This window comes from Muntiacus reevesi, chromosome 6 (genome assembly GCF_963930625.1).
Source record: "Muntiacus reevesi chromosome 6, mMunRee1.1, whole genome shotgun sequence".
NCBI classification, from domain to species: domain Eukaryota; kingdom Metazoa; phylum Chordata; class Mammalia; order Artiodactyla; family Cervidae; genus Muntiacus; species Muntiacus reevesi.
Genome location: NC_089254.1, coordinates 97,888,937 through 97,909,394, shown reverse-complemented (window position 1 = coordinate 97,909,394; position 20,458 = coordinate 97,888,937). Strand labels below are relative to the sequence as shown.

At 45.1% G+C, this 20,458-nt stretch overlaps 1 protein-coding gene across 3 annotated transcripts in view; it reads right to left on the bottom strand.

Moving 5' to 3' along the window:
* Positions 1–20,458, bottom strand: part of TBXAS1 (thromboxane A synthase 1) — a 164,645-nt gene that overhangs the window by 136,405 nt on the left and 7,782 nt on the right. The window contains exon 1 of one of the 3 annotated variants that reach the window (XM_065939036.1): positions 4,912–5,084. The exons of the other annotated variants lie outside the window; for them this stretch is intronic. Coding sequence (XP_065795108.1) covers positions 4,912–4,934 — 23 coding nt within the window. The 5' untranslated portion in view covers positions 4,935–5,084. Of the gene's footprint in view, positions 1–4,911; positions 5,085–20,458 lie in introns of those variants that run through there. 3 annotated transcript variants of the gene reach the window in all.

Sequence of the window (20,458 nt, the reverse complement as noted above, 5' to 3'; positions counted from 1 at the left end):
TACTGTCCAGTACAGCTGCCCCTGGGTATCGAGGCAGTGGGGTCACCCCCTGGGAGAATTTTGGAAGTTCTAGCCCTATTATTAGGGGAACCTGGAAATGCACTGCTGTCTACCCATCTAGTATCCAAAATACCTGGGTGATCATGGTTTTATTAGGCGTTTTAAACTTATATCTAAATCTGAACTCAATTTTCCCCCTAGAACTCTATCTCCTCTTTCATCTCTATATCCCTGTTACAACCACAACCCACCAATTGCTCAAGCCAGAAACCTTTGAGACGTGGTGCATGCTGACATGCTAAGTCGTTTCAGTCGTGTCTGACTCTTTGCAACCCCGTGGACTGTAGCCCACCAGGCTCTTCTGTCCATGGGATTCTCCAGGTAAGAATACTGGAGTGGGTTGCCGTGCCCTTCTCCTCTAGGGGATCTTGCCGACCCAGGGATCAAACCCTCATCTCTTAGGTTTCCTGCCCTAGCAGGTGGGATTTCTCACTAGTGGAGTGTGTAATTATGTAAAATGTGACAATCTTTCCCAATTGGAGGATTACACATCTCCACCTCATTTCCATGAGGCTTGATCATGTGGCTTTCTTTGGTCAACTGATCATGAAAAGACGCCGTGTGCTGCATCCAAGTGGAAGCTTTGAGAGCCACACATGATGAGCCTTTATCCTTTTCCTCTGACCTGAGGCCTGTAGTCTCCCAGATGAGAGCTGTTCCTGAAGCCTGGGTCATGCAATGGAGATAATGAGGGGTAAAGAAGGAAGTGGCCCATGATAGATGTTTAGCGTGACCAAGAAATAAATATTTGAGTATATAAATCACTGAGATTTGCTGTGGGCATGAAGGGAGTCAGTTGTTACCCAGGCAGAACTTACCTGAAGCTGACTGGTTTTAGATATACTTAATTTTTCTTTTTTATTTTTCAAAAGATCTATCAGCAAATAATTTTAGCTCCATCTTCAAATTAGCTCCATCTCCATATCTGCCCACTTCTCTCCATCTATTCTCTTTCTACCCTGGTATAAGCCAGGGTTATTTGCTAGCATCTTGCATATGCATTTATCCACTGAGCCATAAAATCTACTCCTGGGAATTTGTTCTACACATATACTTTTACACAAATATGTACAGAGGTATTTATTTTTAATGTGTTTATAACAGCAAAAAATTGGAAGCAACCTAAATGTCCATCTGTTTGGGACTGTTTAAATAAATTATGATGCATCCATTCAATAATATACTATGCAATGAAGATGGAAAGTCATCAAAATATGCTATTACATGAAAGTAGTAAGATGCAGAAAACTGAGTTTAGTGTGCTTCCATTTATGTAAAAAAAACGATGAGAAGAAACCTAACATTATTTATATTTGCTTTTATGCTTATTAAAAATATCTCTATAAGTCTAAATAAGGAGTTAGTTGAAGAGGTTACCAGTTGTACAGATGGAAGGAACTGCGGGGATGACGCTGGGCAGGAAGGAGATGTTTAGTTTGACGTTTTAGTGTGAAAAGTGCAAAAGTAGACCAAAGAGTAAAATAAATTCCCATGTACCTACCATTCTAACAGTTATCAACTTGTGGCCAATCTTTTCTCAGCTTTACACTCCTACCCACCTCATGCCCAGACGTTTTTGAAGCAAATCTATGACATCACATCATTCCAACTGTAAACATTTCTGTATCCCTTTGCTAAATTATGACTCTTCCCAAAAATAACCACAGTATTACTATTACAATTAAAAATAACAATAGTTCCTTAGTATCTTCAAATAGCTAGTCAGTGTTTCAATTCCCCCAATCATCTCACAATTTTTCTTTATAGTATATTTATTGAGTGAGAATCTAAGGTCTATAGTTTGAATTGGGTCATCTGACTTTAGATTCTCACTCAATAAACATACTACAAAGAAAACGTGAGACAATTGAGGAAATTGAAACACTGACTAGATATTAGAATTGGGTCAGCTGTCTCATAAGTGTCTTTAAGTCTTTAAATCCTCCTTCCAATCCCACCCCTCCACCCCCAATTCCCCCTTGCATTTTTTACACCACAAAACCAGGTGGTGTCTCGTAGGGCTTCCCACAGTCTAAATTCTGCTGGTTGCCTCCCATGATGTAGTTTAACCTGTTCTTCAGTCCTAGTGAAAAGTGAAAGTGTTAGTCGCTCGGTTGTGCCTGACTCTTTGCAACCCCGTGGACTGCAGTCTGCCAGGTTCCTCTGTCCATGAAATTCTGCAGGCAAGAATACTGGTGTGGGTTGCCATTCCCTTCACCAGAGGATCTTCCTGACCCAGGGATTGAACCTGGGTATCCTGCATTGCAGGTGGATTCTTTACCATCTGAGCCACAAGGGAAGCCCCTGTAGCTGGATCTAAACCCTTGATTCCCAAATTTGTCTGCACCTGGAGAAGTTTCAAAAACTTCTGGTGCCTGTGTCCCATTCACCCCATCCCCATACTTCCCCATACCCCTTAATTGCCTGGGGTGTGATTGGGCTTTGGAATTTTTATAAGATCCTCAGGTATTTCCAGTGATCAGCCATGTTTAGGAACCACTGATCCCGAGGCTTTTTCTTCAAGACTACACCAGAGGAGCTTCATAATCTAGTTGTCTCTTTTATTATGGCCCGAGCAGCTGTGAGGATTATCACCTGAGTCCATTCATGCACCAGGGGCTGCAAAATCATGTTATTCCTTCTCCATTTACCAGCTGGAATAATTCTGAATTTATCCACCTCTGCTAGAGACAGTTCACACGAGAAAAGCAGGATCAGTGCTTGATTCTTTCCTTTTATTGTTAGTGTTCGAAGTAGTGAGTTGATTCTGTAGCATCTTACATTGGGTACGCATGCTGTTTTTGTATCATTATGAACTCATGAATTTAAATTTACCTGATATGTTTTGATCCACTGCCATGATTCAGCTCCCACACCAACTTCTATTGTGTACAGACGACTGTGTTTTAGAGTATTTTGATGTGTTTTGATCCATTGACATGATTTTTCTATTCATCAGATTGTCCCATCTTTGGCTAGGGAGAGCACTATAAGTTTGTTCCTGAGTACTTTTAGGGAGAACAGCCTCCCCACTTTCTGAAATGACAAGTTGTTCCAGGTACATCTTGTACATTTCTTGCCCTAGACCTGAATCAGCCATTTTCCTGAGAAACCGTGTTTCCTTTCAGTAGAAAACAGTGTCTAGGGGCCATAACAGGAAGAAGACTTCTCACTCTATTTTGGTAATACTTCATGATACTATGTTTGAGATTTCAACCACGTGGATGCCGATTCAAAAACTTAAATAGATTTTAAAAACATGTTAACTGAACCTCTTGTAATTAGAATTATTTTAAATTTATAGGGATACCTTAAATAAAGGATTAATGTGGTGAAACCTATCAGAAAGTTAAGGAATTGTTTAATCTTTCTCAATTGCATTAGTTTCCTACGGTTGCTAAAACAAGTAACCACAAGCGTAGTGGTTTAAGATAACACAATTTGTGTTGCAGATCTGGGGCCCAAAGTCCAAAACCAGTCTCTCTAGTCTGAAGCTGAGATGTCAGCAGGGCTGGTTCTTTCTGTGGGCTCCTGGAGAGCATCCAGTTTTTGCATCCTTAGCTTGCGGCACGTCATTCCAGTCTCTGCTCCCAGACATCACATCAACCCCTCTGCCTGACTCCTCCTGCCTCCCTCTTATAAGGACCCTTGTGATCACACTGAGGGTCCACCCAGATAATCAGGGTACTCTCCTGATCTCAGGACCCTTAAGCACATGCTCAGTCCCTTTTGCTGTGTAAAGTGGCATTCCCGGGCTCTGATTAGGATGTGGACATCTCTGGAGGCCGTTATTCAGCTCCCACACCAGTTTCTGTTGTGTACAGATGACTGTCTTTTGGAGTGTGCTTGAAAAGAAGAAGTGTCTGGGGTGGAGGCTGAGGTTCTCAAGGCTTCCTGTTTAGAGAAAACTGATGAGCCAGCTGCCGGGGATGGGCGGGGAGGGACCGCCCAGAGCTACCACAGCACTCAGCCTCTGTCTGAGGCACCACTGAACCAGGTTTGGGGGCCCTACCACCCAAAGAGATAAGTATTTTAAAGAAAAGACTACAATTTACAAATTATCATGCCATCCAGTTGTTGGTTAATGTAGTGCATAGAATTAGCTAACTTTTCCAGCTTTATCGCACCTTGCCGGGACAGGAGAGTTGAGTCAACGAATCTCAATTGGCATTAAGAGGTTAACCTTCTAAATCTACAACTTCCTGACAATTTTTGCCATACCTGCAAATCACCTAGGCTAGTACTTGCTTCCCTCTTTCTTTGATATAGACTTAAACAAAACGTAACTTTATGTCATGACCATAAATGAAAACCATTACCACTTCCATAAGAAAAACTAACAGTAAAAATAAACACTTTACTGTGGGACATTTTAAAACCCAGGAACTCCCTAAAATGATCTCACTGGCCTCGGATGGTCCACAAGAATGATACTGGAAAGATGTGGCTCTCAAGGCTAGTCCAAATGGGCCACATTTTCAAATGTGCCCTGTCTAGGTTGCCTTGGCTCAGCTGACAATCTAACACCACAGCTGGAGAACAATGAAGGAATCTCAGCCCTCTCTCAAAGGACTGAGATGTGGAGAATTAGATCTAATTGATCTTGTGTATTTCATTTCTAAGAACTAAAGAGAGTTGGTCTGCATTTGACATTGGATTTACTCCAAACTATGATAGCAGTTTACCTTCACAAAGGGGAGGAGCCCTGGAATGACATCCTTCATCTCTGTCGGCTGATGGTAACCGATATGTTACAAGTGACATGTTACAAGAATGATAGGCAGACACACGTCTCTTACAAGCCAGGCATGTGCAAAGCACCGGGAGAAGCTACAGGGAGGCGGTACTTACAGCCTTGCAGACCTGACACGCATTCAATGGCTAATGACAAGCAGCCAATGCAGTATTTACGTGATGACCCTTGCAGCAAAGAAGCGTCACGTGTCAGAGGGTGTGCCAGTTGAACTGTGTTTTGATCACTTAAGAGCACATCTTCGGTCCAGCTATTGGATGGGGCATATCTGTCAAACTTGGAAAAAAAAATGGCAAGTGGTTCTTAGGCTTATTATTATTTTCCCCCAAGGCTAGTTTTCCAAAAGCAGGGCCCTCCAAAGCAGACCAGTTTCCAAAAATCCATGAAACTGAGGACAGAGGTGCAGCAGGGGAAGGTGCTGGGAGAGGCTGCTGCTTGGAGAGGAGGGGTGTCCTGGGGGGGCCCCCTGGAAAGAGCCAGCGCGGGGGGTTCCTGTGGAGGAAGCCCTGGGCACTATGCGCTCTGCTTCCCCAGGTGTGCCTTCAGGCGCCCGGCCCCACCCAGCTGACACCTTCCGGGAATTAAGGAAGAAAGCGGAGCCAGGGGGAGATGGTGGTTAACCTGGGAGGGGACTCAGAGTGAGGCCTCAGTCCAGCCTCTGCCTCTGCCTTCGCCCCCCCGGTTCTCCACCACTTCTCCTGGAAGAATTCTGAAAGGCACATTGCCCTTTCACGCCAGTGAGAATTAGAGGAGAACGATCGAGGTAGTACCCAAAGTAGTTTCACAATATGAACACACATGCGACCCATCTTTCTGTTTTAAAAATAGGACAGAACAATTGAATTGTGTGACAAGGCCAGTGCAGTGGCTGATATTTATGGAACACTTCTGGATTTTTTATGTATTGGTTATTTGACTGAATTTAACTAGACTGAGCTCCCCCTCCCCATTCGGAAAAACCAATGACATCTATAAATACAGCAAAAAATCTCCCCCTGAACCTCTCTTCTAGCGAGGAGAGGGAAAAAAACAGTCATGACCTAATCGTTAAAAAGTATATTTATAGTATTTCTAAAATAAAATATATTTAAGTGTATTACACTCTACTTGAATCCATAAATTTGATTTCATATGTTTAACATGTTTTAAAGTGAAAACCTGCCTCTTTTATTTAGGCCTTGAATTTCTTATGTGTCAGGGATTGTCCACTCAGACGTAGCATTCTGCAGAAGACCCCGCCACCCTGCTTGCCCCAGGAGCTGGAGAATTTGTGACTTTAGAGGAAAAGAGCAAGCCAAAGAAATTTTTCCCAGCTCCCTTCAAGCAAGAAGTTTACTTCTGTGAACACTTCTGTGTTGCCATTGCACTGAGACCTACAACTTCGCCCACCAGAATGCAGTTCTCAGATGGGAAGCTTCTGGCTTCCCAAGACTCAAGTGGCCCAAGACGAATTTTTGTGGAGACGGAAAAATTTCTAGGCATTCCCAGATCAGCAGTAGCATTGCCATGACACATCTGAAAGGACTCTTACACCTGCTGGACAGGTAAGTGTCCAGGGCACAGCCCAAGTTCATTTCTCTCTCTTCATCTGCCAATTAGTAGATTGGGCCTCACTGGTAATTGTGCTCTCAAGGTAATGGCTTGTTTAAGTAATTGATGATGTTTTTTTGCCTCGCTGGGGAATCTTAGCACATCAAAAGATGTTGAGAAAGCCAAGACTCACCTAGAGTCTGAATTAATCACTTTGTCAAGCACAACAAAGGCTGTCTGGCTTTGCTAATAATCCCAAATGGGGTAGCAACCCTCCGTGAAATAAGGAAACGATGGTGTCTTTAATTAATGTTTCAAAGATCTCAGACTTGCTTTTTCACTCCCTTGATTTTTGCGAGAACGTGGAGAAATGTGTGCAGAACCAGCCTTCTCCAGACTTCTCAAGCGCAGGGAGGGCAGGAGACCTGGCTTCATTCAAGTTCATAGAAGAAGATCCAAGGGCTTCAGTGGATCACGAGGTCAGCGTGTGCAGCTGCGGCGGGGTCAGAGGAAGTCAGTCCCAGGGTTGCCTCCATGGGCAGTCCCACAGCCCTAGTACTTCCCCTGCCCCGGGCTTGGCCCCTGAACACTGCCCTCCTTCCCCAGCATTGCTGCCTCCACCATTCTGGACAGAGCCTCCAAACCCAGTCGCCCTCCAGCTGCCTTTCTGGCCTTTGTCTCTCAGAAGGCTCTTCACAGGCGGCTGAAGACTCTCGGCCTCTGGACAGGCCCTCACTCCCCCTCGTCCTTTCCTCCCTGCACCTCCCAGAGCCCCCCCGGCCAGGTCATATGGGGCAGGTCAGCACCCTGGGGGTCAACACATCCAGAATGGGAGGCTGGCCGTGGCAGGGTGTCAGTCTGAGCCCAGATGCGTGGTTGTCTTTAAAAGGACTTTGACAACCTTAAGACTGCTTGGAAAGCCAATGGGGTCTGGAAGTGGCTCAGCTCAGCTTGGCGATGCTAAGAGAGTGTGGGTACCATTCAGAGGGTAAGGCATGTCTGACCCCCAGAGACTGTATCCTATGGAAAACCAACAGGGAGGGGGATGGGGAGGTTTCCCTTGGACTTGGGGAAACCCTGCTAACTGCCTTTGGTATGCTCCTATCTTACCTAGTAGCTCCCTGCGGCTTCTAAACTGTGCCATTTGGAAAGCATCTTTATTTATTTATTTACACTTTTTGGCTTCACTGTGTCTTCATTGCTGCACGTGGGCTTTCTCTAGTTGCGGCGAGCAGGGCCTACTCTCCAGTTTGCGGTCCGACGGCTTCTCATGGCTGTGGCTTCTCTGGTTGAGGAGCACAAGCTCTAGGGTGAGGTCTTCAGTAGTCGCAACACACTGGCTTTGCTGCACCATGGCATGTGGGATCTTCCTGGACCAGGGATCGAACCCACTTCCTCTGCATTGGCAGGCGGATTGTTCACCACTGGACTACCAGGGAAATTCCTAAACTGTGCCATTTTTGACTCTTGCCGTCAACCCTCATCTGCCCTCAGTCACCATGGACTGTCAATTCTACCTTCAAACCAGCTCTCTAGAGAACGCTCAGTTTTCTAACTGGCACTGCCCTATTTCAGGCCATCATTATTTTTCCCTTGGGCATGGACTCTTCAGCGGAGTCCTGAATTGGCCTCCTAATCTCTCTCTCTTCCCTCATCCACCAATCTGCCGTTCATGCCAATGCCAGAAGAATCTTGCTAACAGGCAAATCTGATCATGTTGTAGATCAGTTCAGAATTCTTCACTGGCTCCCTGTCACTTTTAGACCAACTCTAAATTCTTTTATTTGGAGCATAAAACCTTCTATGATCTCACCCCAGCCTGACTTCTCAGGCTCGCTCCAAGTGACCTCTGTCCTCAAGCCATTTTTCATGACTTGGACATTTCTAGTTACAGACATTTCTTTCCAGGCTCTTACCCAGGTTCTTCTCCAGGGCCAGGACTAAGGTGACACAACAGAGGCAAATAGGATGCAAAACTAAAGGAGGCGCTTAATCCCAGGGGTGTGCAGATGCTGACTGCTCTCACATAGCCCTGAGAGTGAGTGCCCCCTTAAATCTTGTGTCAGCACACCCTGGTGCCAGCACACTCTTCTCTGCCTGGTATATGCATCTTCTTTCTCCACCTGGCAAGTCCTGAATTCTTCAAGTCTCTGCTTGAGGGCTGCCTCCTCCAGGAGCCCACGCAGATTATCCTGGACACACAGACATTGTCCTTGGCCACTGGCTCCCTTGTGGTAGATGGATTGCACACCGAAAGCCTAAGAACTCAGTGTACTGTTTGTAGGAATATAATCCTCCCTAAGGTCATTATTTACTGTACCTGGTTCTGTTTCCATCATGTGGGCTTAGTCATCTGTAGTTAATCCTTTTGTTTTCATGAAGTCCTTGAAGAACCCTTTGCATGTTGTGAAAGAGGGACATCTGCCTTGAGTGAACCCCAACAGACAATGACATTTGAGCCCAGAGAGGGCAGAGGGGGCTACTTTTACCTCCGTATCCTGCATAATAATCACCAACAGTTACAGACTACTTCCCAGGGGCCAGGAGCCGTTCTAAGTGCTTCATACATCAACTCATTTATTGCTCTCCATACTCTGTGTGGGAGGTGCTGTTATGATCACCACTTTGCATTTGGGAAAACTGAGGCTCAGAAAGATTAAGTCACTCACCCAAGGTTGCACAGCTAGGAAGGAGTGGAGCTGACATATAAACCCAGGTTGTCTGGCTCTGAGCCTGTGCCCTTAGCTAGCAGCCTGTCTCTCATTTTGCGTTTGCCGAGCAGCAAATTGCCTAGAGCTCGACCTGTCAACAAGACAGGGGCTGTTGGAAGCTTTGCTCACTTCTGTAGAGTAAGGACTCTGACTTACTGGTGAAAAAGCGGATGCTATTCTCGGGATCCTGTTATCCCTTGAATATCAAGTGATTCCCACTGAGGCAGCAGGGTTCCAAGACTTGAGACAAAGGTCAATTCAAAGGGGAGACCTGGCCTGTGCAAAGAATAGAGGAACTGTTTTTTGATCCCTTGAGGTTCCATATTCATGAGTAATCACAGGTGGGATAAGGAACAGTGGATACTTATACTAGATGTACAGAATGACTCTTAAGTTCTTTTATAATGAGCTTAGTAAGCATTTCAGAAAACATTTGCCAATTGGATGTGAGGTATGTCTTTATAAACCCAGGCAATATCTTTAACTTTCTATTGCACCATGACCAGCCCAATAGCCTGGAACAGGAAACAGTTTCCTGGAACAGGAAACTTAATTCTGCCTCCCAGCTTGGCGGCCAACTTAAAGAGCTAAGGATATCAAAATAACAAAAGAATGTTGTGAGTGTTTCAAAAATATTTATAATCCCATTGCATTTTGTTTGTTACTGGAATCCCCATATCTTTGTATTGACCTAATTCTGGACAAATTCACTCATTGGTCTTTGATCACCTCATAGCTACTATGATCAACTGAAGGTCCAACTGGGAATTGTGTAAAATTATGTCAAAAGGCGATACTCTGGTCTAAGATCACCAAGATCTCAGTGCCTTCTGCTCAGTGATGTGGTTGGTTCTGGCTCTTATCTGCCTGGGCTCTGGGCCAGAGGCACAGACCCACAGAACCTGCTTGATCATCTCCAGGTCCAACCCATCTGGGTCTGACCTCTTCTCTGCCTCCTATGTTTTAGCCTCCCATTACAGTCCCTGGTCTCGGCCCTGGCTCATCCTGGCCATTCTTATCTCATCACCTCTGTTGGTTATCTAGTGCTGTGTAACAAATTAGCCCCAACACCTAAGTGGCTTAAAACAATAAACATTTATCATCTTACACAGTTTCTAGGAACCTGGGAGTATGTTACCTGGGCAGTTGGGAGTGAGAGTTTTTCATAAGGGTAATTCAAGCTGTCAGCTGAGACTGTAGTGATCTAAAGTTTGCCTTGGGCCTAGAGAATCACAGTCATGTTCTCTTATGTAGCTGTTGGCAGGCTTCATCTTGTGGGCCCTTCATCAGGCTGCCCAACATGGCAGCTGGCTTCCCCCCAAACAAGAAACCCAGGAGAAAGAGCCCATGATGGAAGCCTCAAACTTTCATAATTTGATAAAAATATATCCTTTTTCTTGGTCTTTTTGAGCTGGCTACTAAACCTCATGAAGCCTGTAAGCCATTTCCTTCTATGATGAGATGTAGTTGTTCCATTCTTCATTCTATAAAGATGCTTTTAGTGTGAACCCTGAGCTAGATGCTATGGTACATCCCCAAGGGAATAGACGTCCACTTGGCTTTTACCAAAATAGTAATATCAGGAAAACTTCACACTGAGGTGAAAACCAATGGCTATTAGCAGCTAACATTTACTAAACATGTGCTATGGGCCAGGCATTGTACCAAACACTTTATAAACATGGCAGCCTTTAATCTCCACCAACATCCTTGTTATGTCCATCATATAGATGGGGAAACTGAGACTTTGAGCCCACTGGTCAGTGGCCAGCCTGCAGCCCAATCCTAATCTGTCTGACCAAAGGGCCTGAGCCTCTAGCCAGGCCTTTGACTGGTCTGTTCAGGATAAGCAAGGCCAATGAGGGGAAGGAGACCACAGTCATCTCCTAGGGCTACCATAACCAAATACCACAACTGGGGACTTACAACAACAGACATTTACTCTCTCACAGTTCTGGAGGTTCTGGAAATCTGAAATCAAGATGTCGGCAGGGCCTTGCCCACCCTGAGGCTCTGAGGGAAGCCCCTCCCTGACTCTTCCTAGCTTCTGGTGGTTGTTAGAAATCCTTGGGGTTGCTGTGCAGATATATCACTCCAGTCTCTGCCTCCATCCTCACATGGTGTTCTCCTCATGTGTCTGTATAGTCACATCACGTCCACTCTGCGTGTCTCTGTGTCCAGATCCCCTTGTAGGAGGATATCAGTCTTGGATTAGGACTCACTAGCATTCAACTTGGTTGCCTCTATAAAGACACTGTTTCCAATTAAGGCCTTATTCGGAGGTGCCAAGTGACTATGAATTTGGGGAGGGCGGGGGAACATGAACACTACTCAATCCAGTATAAAGACCATCAGAGCTGTCACCAGCCATGGAAGAGGCCAACACATGGGTAGGTGGATGGGGATAGGTCTTCTCGTCCACCCTGGAGTCAGAGGAGGTGACATGGAAAGCAACTGACTCTCACGAAAGAAAATGCTAATTCAAAATCATTTTTTTCCTGGCTCACTTTGAATGTTGGACTTTGGTTTGTTTGTTTTTTTGGTGGGGATTTTTGTCTATTGGGGATTTTTCGGTCTTTATTATTGGTATGCTAACTAATCTATATTTTAGTTGTTTGAGTCAGCATATCCTTTTTATAGGAAAAAAAGGAAATGAAATTGATGGCTGATTTTGGATTGCAAGAGCACCTCCCTGTTGAGACTAACCAATAACTTCCTAGAGGAGAACGTGCAAAAGCGTGTGACTGGGAAGAGCATGGCTCTTTTGATCTTTCAGAGTCCAGGTTCAGTTCACCTTGTCTCACAGTCCTTGTGATGCTGAGACACACCCTTTCTCCTTTCAGCCTCTAGCCAGCACCACGGGAAATTTTCTGGAAGGGCAAGTGATCATCCTAAAACATTTTTTTTTTTCTTTAATAACTCAGTAGGGCCCCAGCATCCACGAGAATATTTATAGTAATTCTGGAGCTGTTTATGTTTCCAGCTGTAGCCATGTCTTGGCATAACGTCTTACATAAATGTATTGCCAAGTATAAAACAATGAATTTGTCCCAAACAATGGAGCTCACAATCTACAAGGATGTCCCCTGGTTGTTATAGTTCAGGGTAGAGTGAACACAGCAGACTTTCAGCTTTTAGGCTTCCAGAGTACTTCAGAAATGTCCCCCTTCAATCCTGCTTTTTCAAACTCAAGTTGGATCCTCTATGTGGCAGCTACTCTCTTCTCCACCCCATCCCTGAATCAATATTTACCCTTCTCAGGGTGAGTTGTAGCTCCATCATTGGTCAGTTCCTGATCTCCATCACTTACTCAGCTAGAAATTCTTGGGTTCACCCCAGGCTCAGTCAAGGTCCAAGCTGAGCCCCTGCACTGGGCGCATGACCCTGCTTCAACCCTCCTGGGGCTAGCTCCCATAGCCAAGACCTACTGTGACTCACCACCTTGGAGTCTTGTCAAACTCCCATCCATGTCTGTTCTTTTTCCAGAAAACATCATTGTTGTCGTTTACAATAAAAATCCAAACTTCCATTAGCTTTACGTTTTTGTTTTACTTGCTCTTTGTTTGTTTTTATCTTTGTTCCTTCTTTTGTTGTGTCTACTCACTCATGTCCTCTTTCTCCTTTATCAGAGGTCAGAATCCACATGGGTGATCTTTGGGCATGTGGTAGACTGAATCATTCCTCCCAACTCGTCACATCCCCCACCTTTATCAAAATTCTACATCATCAGAGGAAATATTGATACTCTGAAGTATCAATACCTCCCACTTCAGTGGAGTCTTCTTCCTCACTTCATTCATGTTAGACTTTCGCATGTGATTTGCTTTAACCAAAGAATACAGGTAGACATGACATTCAGCCACTTTAAGGCTGAGCCCTGAAGAGACATTGCTTATTTCCTTAGCATTTTTTTTTTTTTTTTTTTGCCATCTCTCACAGGCTTATGGGATCTTAGTTCCCCAACCAAGGATTGAACCTCTGCAGTGGAAGCACAGAGTCCTAACCACTGGACCACCATGGAATTCCCTCCTTTTGTGTTTCTTGCACTCCTATGATCTACTAGAAGTAGAACTTTCCTGAAGTATCCTCTTCAGCCTGTGCCCTATTACAAACCCAAGTGAAGCAGATATGAATTCCACCTACAACCTGGAACATAGCTCCCCCAGCCAACACCCAGACCATGAGAAAAATTAATGTTGTTTGCCAATGGGTTTTGGGTGGTTTGTTACACAATGTTATTGCAGCACTAGCTGACTGATAGAGGTCAGTTCATGTAACTTCTCTTGACCTTCATTTCCTCATCTGTAAAAGGAGGCCATAGGACTGTATTTAAGGTGTTCAGGCTTTTCTGCACAACTATGCAACTGAGACTCCTACTGTGAACTCAAGAGAGCAAGGGACTAAACATATCAGAGTCAAATACTGCAAAGCGCTAAAGAAAGACAAAGACTGGAAAATGTGAATTCTGTTCAGGAACCATAAGTTAGTGGTAGCCTTGGAGAGAGTCTTTTCAGTGGACAATGGAGAAGAAGCCCCATTGCAGGGTGAGGGTAAATGGGAATTGAGAAAGTGAGGAGTGTGGGGTCTTGTCTGGAAAGAGAAGGGTGGGATGGAGTGGAGGTGGAGGTAGAATACATAGTCCAAGAAGAGGTGGTTGTTGGTTGGCTGACTTACTTGTATGCTTTAAGATGGGAGAGAATTGAACTTGCAGAAATACATTTCCAGTGTCATAATAAAGGCAAAATGAAGGCAGAGGCTTGGACCAGAGTGTGCAGAAAACCAGAGGTTTGGTGTATGAGAGAGACTAGAGTGAGAACTTACCAGGATTTATTTGCTATGCATCATTTACATGTCAAGTTCTCAAATCCAAGGACAAGGCAAGCATCAACCAGTGAAACAAAGGCCAAATGAAAAATATTGTGTTGGTCAAAAGTTCATTTGGGTTTTTCAGTAAAATGTTACAGAAAAGTCCAAGTAAACTTTTTTGGCTACCAACAGAATCGTGCTGTTATTATTCAAATCAGAGGATAAATGTAAATTTTGTCACGGGGAAATTTGAAAATTTTCTGAAAAGCAAATTGAGTTTAAAGCTTCATTTATAGAGCACTTTTCAAGAAACAGATTTTTTTTTTTAAAGTTTAAAAATCTACAAGTGAAAGTGAAAGCATTAGCCAGGTCAACTCTTTGTGACTTTATAGACTGTAGCCCACCAGGCTTCTCTGTCCATGGAATTCTCCAGGCGAGAATACTGGAGTGGGTAGCCATTCCCTCCTCCAGGGGAGCTTCCCAACCCAGGGATCGAACCCTAGTCTCCTACAGTGAGGGCAGATTTTTTACCATCTAAGCCACCAGGGAAGCCTACAGCTAAGAGACCGACGGTTGCATCAATAGGCTAGTAATAATATATGTTGATGTGAAAGTTACCATTAGCAAAGTGTTCCTACTCCTGTCAAGCAGACAGGAAAAGGATGACTGTCTCTGCTTTACCACTGGAAACTGAAGCTCAGAATGGCAGCTGATGTTCCAGACCTTCTTCTTGAGAGAAAGGGCACCCCCTCCTCCTTGACGACCTTCTTTCCCAATCACTTCTAAGCCTGCTGCATTCTGGTTTCTGTTCTCACCACCCCCATTTCCAACATACCTAAAACTTCTTAGCTGCTAACTCCAGTAGTTATTTTTTAAACCTCATCTGCCTTGCTCAAGATCAGAAGCTCCCTAATGGCATAGGCCCAGGATCATTCAAAATGAGGCCACTTGGTTGAACTTTAGCTCTCTTTACTTTTCACTTCAATGCAGTCCTCGAGATCATATGAGAATTCCAAATGGTGTTTTAAAAAAATAAATAAAATTAATAACCTAGGACCCACATGATTATTATCAAGTACAAGCCTACAGTTAATAATGGGGTGTGTGCATGTGTATTAAGTTGCTTCAGTTATGTCCAACTCTGTGCGACCCTATAGACTCTAGCCCACCAGGCTCCTCTGTCCATGGGATTCTCCAGGCAAGAATACTGGAGTGGGTTGCCATTTCCTTCTCCAGGGGATCTTCCCGACCCAGGGATCGAACCTGTGTCTCTTAGGTCTCCTGCATTGGCAGGCGGTTCTTTACCACTAGCACCACCTGGCTAATTGTGGCAGTGAATTCTTTGAAGTTTGCAGTACTGCTTTGTAAACACAAACAGCTAATCCACATCATCCTGTGTTCTATTTGCTAAGTCTGGGGTCATTCATTTAACACATGCTGACTAATATCAACCTTCCCAGTGGTAGAGAATCCACCTGCCAAGCAGGAGATCCAGGTTTGATCCCTGGGTCGGGAAGATCCCCAGGAGGAGGGAATGGCAACCCACTCCAGTATTCTTGCCTGGGGAATTACAAGGACAGAGGATCCTGGTGGGTTACAGTTCATGGGATTGCAAAAGAGTTGGACACGACTTAGCAACTAAACAGCAGCAACGATAGCCAACACTTACTGACCACTAACCGTGCCCAGCACTGCTCCAAGTCTACTCATAAAATCCTTCCAACATGCTATGAGGCGAGCATGTTATTATCCCTATTTAACAGTGGGGGAGTCTGAGACACAGCGACCTTACCAACTTCCTTAAGATCACAAAGCTAGCCAAGACTTGAACCCAGACAATCAGATTTCAAAGCCCAAGCTCTGGGACATTACATACATGGGGGAAAGGCAGCCAAGAGTGAAGTATTTTTAGTGTGTTTTTAAAAGCAGTGTTGATGAACTAACATCGGTGAAAGTGCTTGAGAATAGTTTATTTCCTAAAGAGGTTCAAAAGTCACCTTTGCAGTAAGATTTTGTTTAGCAATCCTTCCTTCATACACTGTACAGAGATGAACTTCAACCCACAGCCTAGTGACACCTGAATTAAAAAGATGAAATCCTTCACTGAGATCCAGAGTTCAATGCAGTGGAATTTTGTTATATAACAAGTGAGGGTGGCAGCTTGGTTGCAGTGATATGCATTTAGAAATAAATGGAAATTCTCTATGAGGATATTCATAGCTTCAAAGAACAACATGAATTTGTGTCTATATACGCCAAGCATGTGCCACGCAAAATCCTATATACTGTCCCTCTTAATTCAACTTTGTCAGCAAATAACTGAGTGGCTATTACCCAAAAGAAATGTACAAGCACAGTGCCGGGCACTTAAGATCCAGCCTGCTTACCTTCTAACAGGGGAGCCAGGAAAGTGGTTCGAGAGAGAGAATGCACCAGGTGTGGTGGGGCCAAGATCACAGGGATGCAGGGCTCTCACCAGAATGAAGGAATCAAGAGCATCCCAGGAGAGGGGAGGAAATGAACGGCATACAACATGGTGTGTGGAAGGAACGGAGGGAGCAGTGAGCAAAGCGGCAGTTGAGGAGTTGACCATGGGGCAGTGGATGAGAACAGGTTGGACAGGGCCTCCTGTGCCAGCCGAGGAGACCAACTCCGCAGGCTGGGAGCGCCAGGGGAGGGCTTTCTGCCCCAGTGATGATAGGCTGGTTGTTCTTTGGGCTGCAGATGTGAAGGACAATTTTGAGGGGCACAAGACAGGAGACAGGGAAACAAGATGGGTACTTACTTCCAGATGCTCTTGAAATCCACAACTCCACGAGTAGAAGAGCAGATAGAGGGAAAAGAATGATTCAGGGGCCACTTAAGAAACAAGACTGGGTTGACTATCCAGGTAAGGGAAAGCTGGCCTGGGGGTTTGGGTGGAGAAAATGCCGTATTTGGAGAGCCATGGACGGTCAGTCCTCTCTTATCAGCGAAAAATCTGGCAAGGATGGAGTGAAGTACCCAAGCTCCTCTAGGGGAAAAGTGTACCTGCCCTCAACTAGGAAGGCCTTGCTGACTCACATGGTGCCATACTTCTCCTGAGAACTGCCGAATTACCTCCTTCTATCATCCCTTATATCATGAGACGATGCTTCCAATTTCGGTCACTCTCTGTACAGATAGCATTCAAACCATCAAATGTATAGCTGACTATCCTTCACAATGCTTACAGCCTGGGGATCCCAGATGCCTATTGATTTGTAGAGATAGGAAGGGGGTACATGAGATATTTTCAACATTTCAAAGAACCTCAACGGAAATTGTGCCTCTATTGACAATAAGATTGTGCAGGTTAACAAAAATGTCAAGTTTCTTTGCTTTGGAGTAGAATTATAACTGGGTATACAAATGCCAGTTCTCTCATTGATCACTATTCTCATTGGCAGGGTTTCCATCAGCTTGTCTTCGAATAATTAAAATGAGAAAATAAATCAATCATTACTTAAATATACATCACTGTTTGGACAATAGAACACAGGACCTATGGGGAAATAATATAAACAAAGATGCTGGTGAAGAGTTTAGATAGCGTTGCTTTGAACTATGGGGATTAGCAGTTAATAAAACAGTGAAGGATGAAGGTTTTGTCCTTCGATGCCTCTGCTGGGGGCTGGACCTCCCCTCCCCCATGCTGTGGTCAGGATACTCTGCCTACACGGCAGGCGTTCTGTGCTCCCCACATACATCATCTTCTAAATGGCTGGGTCCTGCCCTCTATCCCATCTCCAACTTCTGCATCAGAGCTTTGCTCCTCTATTTCTAATGTGATAATTACTTTATCTGAGTTCATGGGCATGTGATCCATAGCCCATCAATGAGGTAGAACCAGCACACAGCCTGGAAAGCCTTCAGCAGTCAGTGAGTGTATGAACAAAGAAGAAATTTACTCTTTCAATGACCCATGTGCAAGGCATTCTGCCAGATGTTGAGGTCATGGTGCCACAGTGTATCCATCAGAGCACACACAGATGCTCACACACATACCCACACACACACAGGACAGCGGTCATTTAGAAGCTGTGCCATGCATGTGGTCATTAAAGTTTACTGAGCAGCTACTATACACAAGGCACTCATGGGTTTAAGATTCAGCTCCTGCCCTCAGGGCCTTATCGTCAGGTCAGGAAGGACACAGGCGCAGACAATGGAATAGTACAGCGAGTGCCAAGACCGCGGTACAGACAGAAATTCAGAGGAAGCCAGGCTCGTTGACGGCTGGCCTGGCTAAGGAGAGCTTTAGGAAGGCGATGTTTAGACAAGTGTTTGAGGGATGGGTTGGATTTCCTTTAAACAGAGAGGCAAGGGCATCGGGCAGCAGGGACTGCGATGTGCAGAGTGTGGCGTGAAGGGGCGGATTGTGTGTAGAGGAAGGTGATTCGGGAGGATCCTGGCATACCTCCCGGCTCAGAGGGCAGAGGCAGCTGCGGGGTTTGGTGCCCGGCACTGGCTCTTGCCGGGGGTCTGGGCGAAGCTTGGGAAACAGGGTTTCGGTTGAAGCCGCTATCGGTAAGCGGTTGGCCTTGCCTTCACTCTCTGACACCATTTTCCCAGAAACCTTTGAGCCAAAAAAAGAGGGGGCCATCTTTTTCTGGGACCAAGCTCAGGAATTGCCGTCTGCAGAGGTGCAAGCAAACACGTCTTTGCAAGATTACCTGGGACTTTAAGATGGCTCTGCAGGGTCACCCAGCTCTAGGGTCTGTCCGGGGTGGGGTGTGGGTGCGGACTGTGAGACAGCAGGGCTCCGGGGGTCGCCCCGCTCAGCTGATGTGCCTCCCGTCCCCCAGGCCCCGGGACATTGTGCAGCATCACATATTTCTGGCAAACCAGGGACAAGGTGGCCCTTCCTCGCTGAAGTGCCAATCCATTAGCTGCATGATACCTGCCTCCATCCCGGCTCTTTCCAAAGTCTCACCTTCTTGTGCAGATGTGTGTCATTTTGGCCAGCAGAAACAAGTCCCTGCCACACTGTTCAGGTTCCCGAAGATGAGGCCCTTGCCTTCAAAGTCAGACGGCAGCCTGTTTGGTTGGTTGTGATCATGATGTTCGGGGGTGAAGGGGAGGGTCCCTGCAGAACCACCGCCCTCCCCGGGGGAGCAGCAAACAGCTCAGTAAAGCACAAACACAAATCAGATGGTCTGCTTTGTTTATACAGTGAATGAGCATCTTCTTTCATCTCTGCCCAAAGAGTCAGTGTTACCAATTCCAGAAGCCTGAATTCCTTACAAGATAAAAGGATGTATGACCATAAGTGTTAAGATGATTGCTGCTGTTGTCTTTAAAGTGAAACTAAGCTTGACTAAGAACAACTCCTATGTCCAATGAGTATGGCCCAACAGAATCCCCCGGCTTCCAGAAATGGCTCATAAACTTCTCGGTAAAAGACAGCAAGCCTTATTATTTTATAATCACATTTTGCTTGGGATTAAAAATAATATTACCCAGTCTAATTGCCTAGTTGCCAAAATTTGGGCTGTTTTTGAAAAAATCAATCTGTTCTCAACAAAGACAATGATTTGTGCCTTGAGGGTGGTCGAAAGACTGCATTCACACACCAAGGACCGTTTCCAGAGAAAAGTGCTAAGAATGTGTTTTCTGATATGGCATATCTGCAGTAAGGTTTCAGCCTATCAGGAAAATGCCTTTGAAGGTCATAAAATTCATTTGGCTGTATAAGTTCTGGTGCATATGCTAAAATAATCAGTCACGTTACTTTATAGTCACACCTCGTCCTCTCGTTCTGGAAAATCAATAAAGCAAGAAGAAGGCTGGGGGTATTGTGTACAACTATTTAAAAGAGAGAAAACAAAAAATAATATTCTGTGAAAATGGTCCTCAAGGAAACACAGACCTAGTTTTCATAAGCAGGCTCAATTTTATCTCCAAGCTCATCACTGAATTATTAAACCGAAGTACCCATCATATCCTAGACAGAAGCACAAAAAAATAAGGAAACAGCATGCATCTTTTCTATGATGCTCTGGGGCACCGGAAATTATCCACGGCCTCTAAAATGTATTTCTAAAATGTGGCCATTATTCACACTCTGAATGGTCTGTTCCACCAAACATTACAAAGCCTGACGTTGCCCTCACTTCTGACACCTTCCCACCTGAAGTGTCCACCCTCCTCTTCTCTGCTAGTGCTTCCCTGCATCTCAAGACCCAGCTCAATACCTTCCTGCTTTCCAAAGCCACCTGTGCCTGGCTGGTGACCCAGAAAGGCTGAAGGAATAAGACAGGAAGATGAGAAGCAAGAATCATGCATGAAGCTACAGGGAAGCCCCCAAAAGCTGCCTCCTGAGGGTATTTTCTGGGCCCTGGGACACTCAGCACCATAGGAACTGCCAAGGAGGAAGAGTAGGGCAGGAGAGGGAGCAGTCCTCAGCGGACCCCTTGGGTCTTATCCAGCTTGTTTTTTACCAGCACCAGTAGCAGTTAGATTCAGCACAGGTCAGCCCAAGCAAGACCATCAGCAGATGAAGCAGTCATGGAGTAAATCTAGAAGGTACTGGGTGGCCTTTCATTTTGTTCATTGTTTCCTTTGCTATGTAGACGAT